The 10,034-nt window shown below is 36.7% G+C and overlaps 1 protein-coding gene across 1 annotated transcript in view; it reads right to left on the bottom strand.

Moving 5' to 3' along the window:
• Positions 1-7,113, bottom strand: part of LOC107095173 (serine protease 27-like) — a 14,739-nt gene extending 7,626 nt beyond the window's left edge. The window contains exons 1-5 of the mRNA XM_015391163.1: positions 6,983-7,113; positions 3,844-3,864; positions 2,241-2,403; positions 1,406-1,665; positions 1,157-1,329 (exon numbers count right to left, since the gene is read on the bottom strand). Of these exons, the coding sequence (XP_015246649.1) occupies positions 1,157-1,329; positions 1,406-1,665; positions 2,241-2,403; positions 3,844-3,864; positions 6,983-7,037 (672 nt within the window). The 5' untranslated portion in view covers positions 7,038-7,113. The remainder of the gene's footprint in view (positions 1-1,156; positions 1,330-1,405; positions 1,666-2,240; positions 2,404-3,843; positions 3,865-6,982) is intronic.
• Between the last annotated feature and the right edge of the window lie 2,921 nt (positions 7,114-10,034).

Genomic DNA, 10,034 nt, shown 5'->3' with positions numbered 1-10,034 from the left:
CCTCAGTCCTCTGCCTGCCGACTAGCCTCTGGACCCTCCAGGTTCCCCCCCTGCAGCTCCGCTCCACCTTTGAGCAGGTATTTACTCCAACATCTGAAAACCTGCAGTTTACCTGGATCAACACTAACTCCTCTGTCCTCCTCAGTGGTGTTCCCCTCATGACCTGTCTGCCGAGCCAAGAACCAGTTCATACTCATTGTACTATTTTGTAAATAAACCTTTGAACTTTTTCCCTGTCTCACGAGTGTTTCTGCATGTGGGTTAGACGCCTTGAACCCAACATGACAGTAAGTATTGTTTATTTATTTTGTATTAATACATTACCATAGTGTATTCATTTTTTATATTCACTATAACATAATAGTATGACATTTGTGTCAGTAATGTTCTAGTATAGGTGATTCTGCATTGTGGGAGGGGGGGGCCCAAATCAAATTCTGCTTAGGGCCCCCAAGAGGCTCGGGCCGGCTCTGGTTGAGGTCCACAAACCGGAGTGAAGACCTGCTGTCTTCTCGCAATCTGTTCCGCGTTGTCCGTGTTATTAACTGCAGAAAAGCACATGGCTAATTTGCATATGCGAGCAGGATTGGCTGGCTCCACTTGGCAAAAAACAGAACATATTTGTGAATAAAGGTTTTGAATTTTAATACTGGACATGTTGAGCCTAAAAACATTTTAGTGTCCATTAGTGACAAAAGAATATTTTATTTTTAATTTTTTTGACACAATTTAAGACCCCCTTTAAATTTTGTTTTTGAGGCTTTCAGGGGGTCTCATGGGTTAACCCCGTATTTCGCACTCTGGTTATATAACGTCTTCCTATGGGCAAAACGACTTGAAGGCACAAACTAAACTGTTCATAATTTATCATTTATGCTACGCCAGCATTTATAACATGTAGGCGAAGGAAACTCATTTTGGCCGCATTTATCTGCAAATATGTGAGATATTTTTTCTTTGTTTCCTCTTTGAAATTGTGCTGCAGTCAACCTGTTAAGAATCAAAATGACAAACAAATACTTTTCTTTCTTTGATTAGTGAGGTTGATTAGTTAGGTTGTTCAAATGACAGACATACCATTCTCGATGTGTTTTTATGGTTAAATTTATTCCACCGGGCGTTAAAGAGACATTACATTAAAAAAAGTGGTAGTCACCTGACAAGAGTCCTTTCCACCTTGTTGAAGTCCAGCACACAAGTAATTATTTGTGTCCAGGTCTTCAAAGAAAAGAAGATACATATTGAAAAGGTCCTGGTAGTAGCATGTGCATCTGTTGTTTCCCACTATCGGTACCTCTACTTCCTGCAGAGTAGAAGTGTGGCCAGAATCTAGTAACAGGGATTAGAGGTTTAGACTGAATCAACAAGCAGTATTGTCAGAGAAAACAAATATTTTGGAACTTACCAGTGACACCAAAACCTGTTACCAAGCTAGTAACCCCATCATGGAAAGTGCTGTTTTCAGAAGCTAGGCAGACTGGCTGTATGTAGTTAGTAAAGTTAATAGGAGCCGAAAGCTTCAAGAGACAGATGTCGTTTTCAGATGTAAAACTGTGGTAATCAGGATGGCAGATGATTTCAGAGAGTTTTCGAGTCAATTTATTTGGGCTAGAAACATCTAGCTGTGTAACGCCAAGATGGACATCTGTGTGGTAAAGATCATCTCTTTAAGGAAAAAAGAACCAAAAAAATTAATTAATAGGAATCAACAGATAAGAGAAAGATTACTGTTTTATGTACTAACCTAGTTTCAACAAGTAATGAAACCTATGATAAATTACATATGTACTTTGTGATTTAATGAATAAAAGATAATAAAGTAAAGACAGCACATTTAATAGTCTAAAACTAAATTGGCCATAAAAACACTACATTTAAGATTAAACTGCATATACAGTACAGTTTAGATCAGAGGTCAAATTAATATTTGATTGTGTCCAAGTTTCAGCTATGTTTGGGACCTATTTCTTCATTACTTAATCCACATTGTGCAGTGTACCAATAACTGGCACTAAAAAACTCACGGAATAATGGTTTTCTTGTGATTCTCTGGAAACAAAGGTTTTAAATGCTGTTGACTTTTTGTTTTGGTTAACTTAATTTTGATTAAATAAAAAAATAACTACCACCATTTTTGACAAATGGATTTTTCTTTTACAGTGTTGTTTTTATTACTCTGACCAAATAACAAAGTCTGGTAACCATGAAACCAATGAACCAACTCACTAAAAACCTCTCACCTGTTTATGCAGTGAGCAGCTGTCAGCACCCATTGATCATTAATCAGCGACCCTCCACAGGAAGAGTCATTTGTAGTGAAATATACCTGCCAGGGCCAGGCTCCTGGCTGGGCATCTTGACCCCCAATGATTCTGGACCCCTTTGCCGCTACATTACCACAAACTAGCAGCAGAGAATGAGAAAAGGCCAGAATGAGTTAATGTGGAAGAACAGCTCACACCTATCAATGATCTTAGTTTGATATAACTCAGCTTTAGTATTTAGATTTATTTGTATTGACATTTCTATGGGTGATTTTCCTATGTTGATAGCTCTGGTGTTCTACTGTGATTTATACTACTTGTTCAGTGATCAACATACCGTAAATCCTCTAATATTGGTCTGTATTCCATTAGGGGCTCTAACAATGGCCGGTCTCGCTGTCGGAGGAGATACAGTTCGGGGCTTTAATTAGAACCAATTATGTTTCTGGGAAGTCCTCAAAAACTTGTGATAGTAACATACAAGTACCACAGAGGGGCAATGTTTGCTAACGAATCCAAGCCATGAGCATGGGAAGTCCCATGATTACATAAGAGATCGTCTTGATCTGCAAGTGATGAGGAGATTATGGGGAGAGATGAAGAGGAGGGGGAAATTGTCGATGATTAAACAGAATTGGAGAATTTTTTATTTATTTTTTTTTTACTTCAAACTAAACAAGACAATTTGAGTTAGCGGCAAGGTGATTAAATCTGTAAGATGCCTTTTGTTATGAATAATTACAACCATGGAAAATGTTTACAATGCACTATGTTTGCTTTGTGGTGAAAAGCGTTAAAATGTCACAATGTAGTAGGTCTTCATTGCTCTGAATTCCCCTTGAGATATATGATACCTGTAGCCTACTTCCACTAACCTAAAACAAATAAAATGTCGCTCTGATGGCAAAACAGTTTTTGTCCCATTTTTTAAAAACTTTGTTTTCGCAAGTCAGTTTGGCAAAGATTCCATTCTGTGTAGGTTTTTTTTATTCTCCATATTGCTGTGCAGAAAATTTGCCTGTAGGCTGCTTGAAGATGTCTGAATTACCAGTATTAGTTGATAATGTTCTGTATATTGTTATGGTAACTGTACTTTTTCAATTAATTAACCTAGTATTTTATAGGTTCAAATAGACACAAAATCTATTTTTTATTCATTCCACTGGTAGTCTGTTTTGCTCAAATAGCAATAGAGGCCTGTCTCTAATTCTGGCCTCCTTCCAATATTTGGCCTGGACCAAGATGCACCTGAGTGAAATGGAGGCTCCCGTCTTATATTAGAAGATTTACGGTAGTTGTAGAAATAGTAGTCTGGTAAACAATAATTAGATTGTGGTCATTTTATCACTGATATTTTGTATTATCATTCTGTATTTAAATGTTACTTTGAATTTCTGCTTTTCTCTGTACCAAATAGCAAACTTTATATAACATTGGCAGTGGCCTGACTTACAAAATTGATGTACTGTTCTATTTTATCGAATACAAAAGAACATCTTAATTGTCCAAACATTTCTTCAATCTTCCTGTTCAGTGCATGTCAAAAGACAAAAGAAAACTTCATAAACATGTTGCTTACCCAGGCCCTGTGATTGACAACCTGAAATGCCAAAGAGACAGACATGTTAAGTTAGTCACCAGCATACATGGTTAATAAGAGAAGGAATAATATAATGTACTTTTGATTCATTTAGTTGCAGGAAGGCACAGTAAAACAGCATGCTCAAAACTTTTTTACAAATGTGAATACATTTTTCTCATTCTTTAACATAACATTTACCGTAGTTGTTCATTACAGTTTTTAGATATTTCTTTGATGTAGTGTTTAGACCATTATACATTAAAAGTTCCAGATCATCAAATATACTTCTACATTGAACTAAGATGGCAGAAGCAAGAAAAAGTATTTTCTTTATCTGAATTTCATTCATTAGCGGAAAACAGAAAATTTAAACCAGCTGAGGCTACTTTAATGAAAAATTGCATCACAATATGTTTTATTGGTTGCATCACCTTTGGTGGTAATAAGAACCTATAACTGCAAATCTAACATTGTAGGTTTCCTTGTTTTTTTCTTTTTTAACTTCAGCCAGTTTGAATGGATTTTGAGTGTTATCCTAAATAATCTTGTTATGGTATATTTATTATTAGATTTAAATCTGGACTTTGACAAGGTCTTTCCCAAACCTTTATTTCTTTACCATTTTGTTTTGCTTCATAAGTATGTAAGTAGAAGGTCATGATATGATCAATAATTTTTTTGTTTGAGATCATTTTATTTTTTGGAGAACTCACCAAACTCTCAAGATACATCAACTGATGTTTATAATTTGTACTTTTTTGCTAAGTGCCAAGATTGTGTACATATACTGTAAGAGTCTTGCATAGGGCAGGTACTAATAGCTACAGGTCAAAAGGAAACCTGTATTTTTTTATGGGTACTAATAGTGTGTAATATGCTTCCCTTTGTGGCATCAAGTGTCACTAGTGAATGAGATTTTTCGCCAGCTAGAATTAAGCAAAGTAGAAACAAAGTTAAAGCATTTCAACAAAGCCACTGACTGTGTATTAAATAATTTTTCATCAACCTACCTCAGCACATTTTATAAAATAAATGGAAAAGATTGGAATAAGTTAATTTGATCGTTGAGGTATTTTTGGCCTGAGTTAATGCTTCTGAAAGAGTTGTGTTGCTCAATCCATGTTGTGAATTTTATTCTTAAACTGGCTTTCTTTTATTCAATGTAAAATTGAAGAGTTGTTTTAAAAGAGGTTTTGTTTTGGTTAATGAATTGCATAAATACAGGTATGAGTGTGTTTGATTTTGTGGAAAAAAGAAAAGGCATTTTGGCCTTTGTCTTTTTTACTGCTAGTCATCCGTTAGAACAGAGTTATCCTGTTGCTCACTAGCACTTAAATGCCTCTGTTGTTAAGACAGTAATTTGCTGAAACTACAAGCATAAAGCACTTTGCGACTAAAAGCTTTAAATGAAAATCAGCAGCTATGTGTATCCATTGTAATCACGGGCCAGGCCGCACTCTAATACTCACAAGTCCAGATGGGATTTTATACTCGAGAACAGAAAAGACTGCAGGAAAGAGGGATTGGGTCCTGGTTCTAATGTCAATGCATGCGGATGCATACAGGTTTGAACAAATGCAATATGCACAACTCTGGCTCAGCTCAGGAGTGCTCAATGGGACTGCTCATAGAGAGAGAACAGTCTAGGGCGGAGATCTTCAACAGGGATCTGTGACCCCTAGGGGGTACAGAGAGGTACTGCATGGGGGTTGCGAAGGTTTTGGTAGATTAGACTTTTTTTTAATATCCCCCCAGCAATTTTTTCCACTAATTGAAATGTCATTAAATACACATTAACATGAATTCAACACACTGTAGTAAACGAAAAAGATGAAAAACAAAAAAGATAAAGTCATCAACACACACATTCAGCAATACACCGGAGCTCTTTCAAGCTGGGCACCTGTCAACAAGAAATCAGAATCCCAAATACCTTAATAATCTCAGGGAGAAATTACTTTCGTTACATGACTCCATCTGTAATAGAGTGACTACAGGACCAGTTTTATGTAACAAAATTTTATATATTATATATAATGAGGGGGTCCCCGCTCCATCAGTTTGGGAGTCCTTGGCCTGGAAAACATTGAAGACCCCTGGTCTAGGGTGTGGATATGGAATGTTCATGCTCTGTTGTCCACAGTGAGACGCCACACACAGGTAAAGACAATCCAACATGACGTATTTTCCGAATATGACATCAGAGGGGTCCCAACATACTTTCTAGCAGATTGGTTTAATGTTAACACACCACACAAGGTAGCATTATCTCGTCAGTTAACACTCCCTTCTCAGAAAGGGAAGTGCGGGACAGAATTCATTAGTATTATCTTGCTATTATATCTATTATCTTGATACCCACCTTAAGAGGAGACGTAATTTTTCACAACAGTGTAACTATCCAAGCCCAGAAACAGTTGCCTGTCTAAAGTCAATGCTGATGTCCTTAGCTCTTGGCATTGTATTGAATGTGTTTGCCTCAGTTCATTATACTTACAAAGCATGCTATAAGTGGTTAGATCTGCTTTTGTAGTGATTTAGGAGTAAATCTGATTACCATTATCAGCCTGTTTCTAAATTCCAGTAAAGTGGCATCTACTTAGTTTTTGAGCACAGGCTTTTCCAATATTGGTTTTGCTTTTGATCTTTAAATCACTGCTGAATCTGTTTATTAACTAGCTGGCCATTTCCAAAAGTTAATGCTACCTTCAGACTGAGGAAACATTTTGGTAAAATTGTCAGATTACTGTAGTTAGAACTTAAATCCGTCAGTCACATTTTCTTTTTGGCTTCTTTTGGATCTATTTGTTTTGGTGAATTATATCTCAACTTATACAGTACAAGTAAAAAAAAAAAAAAGAGTGTTATTATTGATTAAATAAAATGGGAATGTAGGCTACAATACTTGTACATATTCATAATGATAAGTCAACCAGTTAAAATTATTTTGTAATAAATTGCATACATATTTGAGAAATTGCAAAAGCATATAATTTCTTATTCTTAACCAAAATGCAATCCATAAAAAAAAAACATTTAAGTCCATTATATTTTTCCATCATGTTAAAATGAATGTGTTCAGCGCCATTAACAATCATGCAAGTTTACAAATGAAAAATTAACCATTAACTCTTACCATTACAGAGGAAAATGATCACCCCTAAGTACCCAAACAACCTTTGGAGAGTCATTTTCAGAGTCCTGTAAGATCTCCAAGTCTTAGACCAAAAATCCCTCTGGTATAGACAAATGTTCACTTTCACTCCAAATGCTATTTTCAACTTGAACTTTTTATACCAGCATCAACCTCCTTTAAGCAGATGAAACCTGAAACCTGTTAGTACTGACGCCAAACTTCTGTTGGTATTTTGCAAACAATAAAAAGATGAACACTAAAGAAAGCTGTTTACTTTGATCCTCGAAGAGGGTTAGAATGTGTTTTTGCTTGCTTGTACTCAATAAAGATAGACTTAACTGGGTATTTTCCTTCTAAAGTAAGCAACTTTCCTAGTCTTATATTATAACCTTTACAACTTTTTACACAATAATTAAGTGGCACCTTAGTTCCTACATTTGTTAAATGATTTTTAAAGATTTACATAAAGGTCTTTAACAAGGATCTTGATTGACTTTGGTAGTCAGTTGACTGAGAAGTATCTATTCCAATGAGCATACACCATTTTTTAATCCAAACTTTTTTTTAACAGTTTTTATATTGTTTATTATTCGCATTATTTTGCATCAAAAGTTGGATTTTTGCACAAGTTGCTTTCATCACAGCTGTATGTTCTACCTTAATCTATAAAACTACAACATGTTTGGCTAACCTGTTTTGTGTCCTCTCCTTGGTGCCCTTGGTACAAATAATGTCCAAAATCCTAAGCTGTCAATTCTTGTGTAGTCAGTCAAAGGTTGATATCATGGTCAAGACACTGACTTTTAGGTGATGAAGACATGGTGAAATATTACAGACAATTTCTGAAATAACGGGGATGACCAGATGTCCTGATTTATCTGGGATAGTTAAGTAATTTTCACTTTCAAGCTATCCCACAAACCAAAGCAGTATACCGCTTTTGACTGCGTCAAATGATCAAAAGAAAATCAAATATATATATTTCCAGGTGCCTTTACTAAATGGGAAGAGGGCAGAGCCACAGTTGTTGTCATAAGACCTGCACCAGTGCCTACCCTACATACCCTATAATCTACAATGATGGAGACTTTGGTCAAAGAAACAAAAACAGCTGCCACAAAAAAGATTGATGAACTATTTAAAACTTGGCAAGGCAATAATAGGTGTTTCTCAGTGAGCTTTTCTGAAGTTTGCCGAAGTAATTTTTAAAATTTGATAAAACAGGTACATGATGTAAAGCAACACTATAAAAGTAAGTCACATAAGAAATGTAATGTTGAAAAAGCCACATCTGTCCTTCATATAGATTATATTTGTCCCACATTCGATTTTATGAGATATGGTCACTCTATAAATTATCCATATATTACGAAATATATAATGGGTGTTTCCCATTCTTAAATGTGATTGGCTGAGCCGCTTTCCTTGGCTGTTGTAAAATAGAGTGCAACCAACATTTAGATCCAGTATGACCACTGCAAACATTAGCCCTGTGCTAATGTCAACTGGGTAGCGCCACCAAGATATTCTATAGTAATCGCAGCCGAACAACACATGCTAGTCTGATCGATCATAAAAATCAGTATCTGTTGATCACCAATTTAAGCATCAAATTCATAAATCCTTTAATACTGTTGTCTAACAAACATTAAGATTTTATTATTAACTATAAAATGAGGGAATGAGAAAGTACCATGAGCAAAATGGATGACTGAAAAAAAATTTTTGAGAAAGGATGAAATAAGATATGCTGATAAGAGGTTTGTAGGTGGCTTTTAAAGAAGGACTGTTTCATCATCCTACTTTCTGCCTGGTGCGCTCTCCTGATCCTCAATTGTCCTTCTTTCACTTCCAGCTGTTAGTCTCTAGCTTCTAGGCTCTGCCAGCTCTCACTTCTTCCTGTTCTGTCTCCATGACGGGCTTTTGATGTACATCTGTCCTCCTCACAACCAGCCGCAGCCCCTTTCCTTCGCATTCAGGACTCTGNACTTCTTCCTGTTCTGTCTCCATGACGGGCTTTTGATGTACATCTGTCCTCCTCACAACCAGCCGCAGCCCCTTTCCTTCGCATTCAGGACTCTGTTTGCCTGGTGGACTTATCCATTTTTCAGCTGTCCTCTTTCAATCTTGCGTACTTAGTATATTTAACTAGCCAAAGCCAGCCGTAGCCTTCAGCACTCTTTTTTTCCCCGACAGGTTTCTCTGATGTACCGCTGTGCCACTGAACTCTCTTCCTGAGCAAGCAGCGGCAGACTGTCACCTCTATCACTTTGGTTTCTTAGCTCCAGAGACAGCATGGCTGGACGGCTGAACAGTCCAGCTAGCATTGCCATAGTTATTAGCAGAGCATTGCGATTGTTCAAGGACGGAGTGACCAGACGTCCCCAATTTCCGGGGACAGTCACCATTTTGGACCACCTGTCCCAGGCTTAACCTGTCCCTGGAAATGTCCCCTATTTTACCGTTTCATGAAAGAGGGGGGAAATGCTGCATATAGACTGTTGTTATGGTCGGAAAGCGTGTGAACATGTTGTGGGCAGTAACAGCTATTATGGTAGTATTTTGCGCTGCTGTTAAACAAAGATGATTATAACATTGCACCACTTGTTGGACTGTAATGATCCTTATTGGAAAACTGGAACACTGATGAGAAGAACAGTTGAACAGATGGAAGAAAAATCTACTTAGAGTAAAGCAGAGAGCAGACAGAAGTCAGAAGAGGGCTAGAAAGAAAATAATGTAGACTGAAGGAAGACGAAGACTAAATGGCCCAGATGTTTGTATTTACTTTTTTGTTTTTTCTATTCCTCATGTCATTCTCCTTTTAGGCAGAGGCAGAGCTCTTTAGGCCCTAAAAATCGGAGCTCTACTAACTGTCCCCTTCAGTCCCACTCTGAACCCAGAGACACTGTTCTAGTTTTCTATAAAAAACACTGTAGATTTATTCGTTTTATCGTTCTTGAGAAAATATTACCAGTGTTAAGAGCCATAACCCTGGCTTTTAAACATGATTTTCGTTGTTTAAATATGAATACACTTGTAAAAATAAATG

Source organism: Cyprinodon variegatus, unplaced genomic scaffold, assembly GCF_000732505.1.
Source record: "Cyprinodon variegatus isolate N-32 unplaced genomic scaffold, C_variegatus-1.0 Scaffold527, whole genome shotgun sequence".
Lineage (NCBI taxonomy): Eukaryota > Metazoa > Chordata > Actinopteri > Cyprinodontiformes > Cyprinodontidae > Cyprinodon > Cyprinodon variegatus.
Note: the sequence above shows the minus strand (reverse complement) of the source record. Positions and strands in the feature narration are given on the sequence as shown.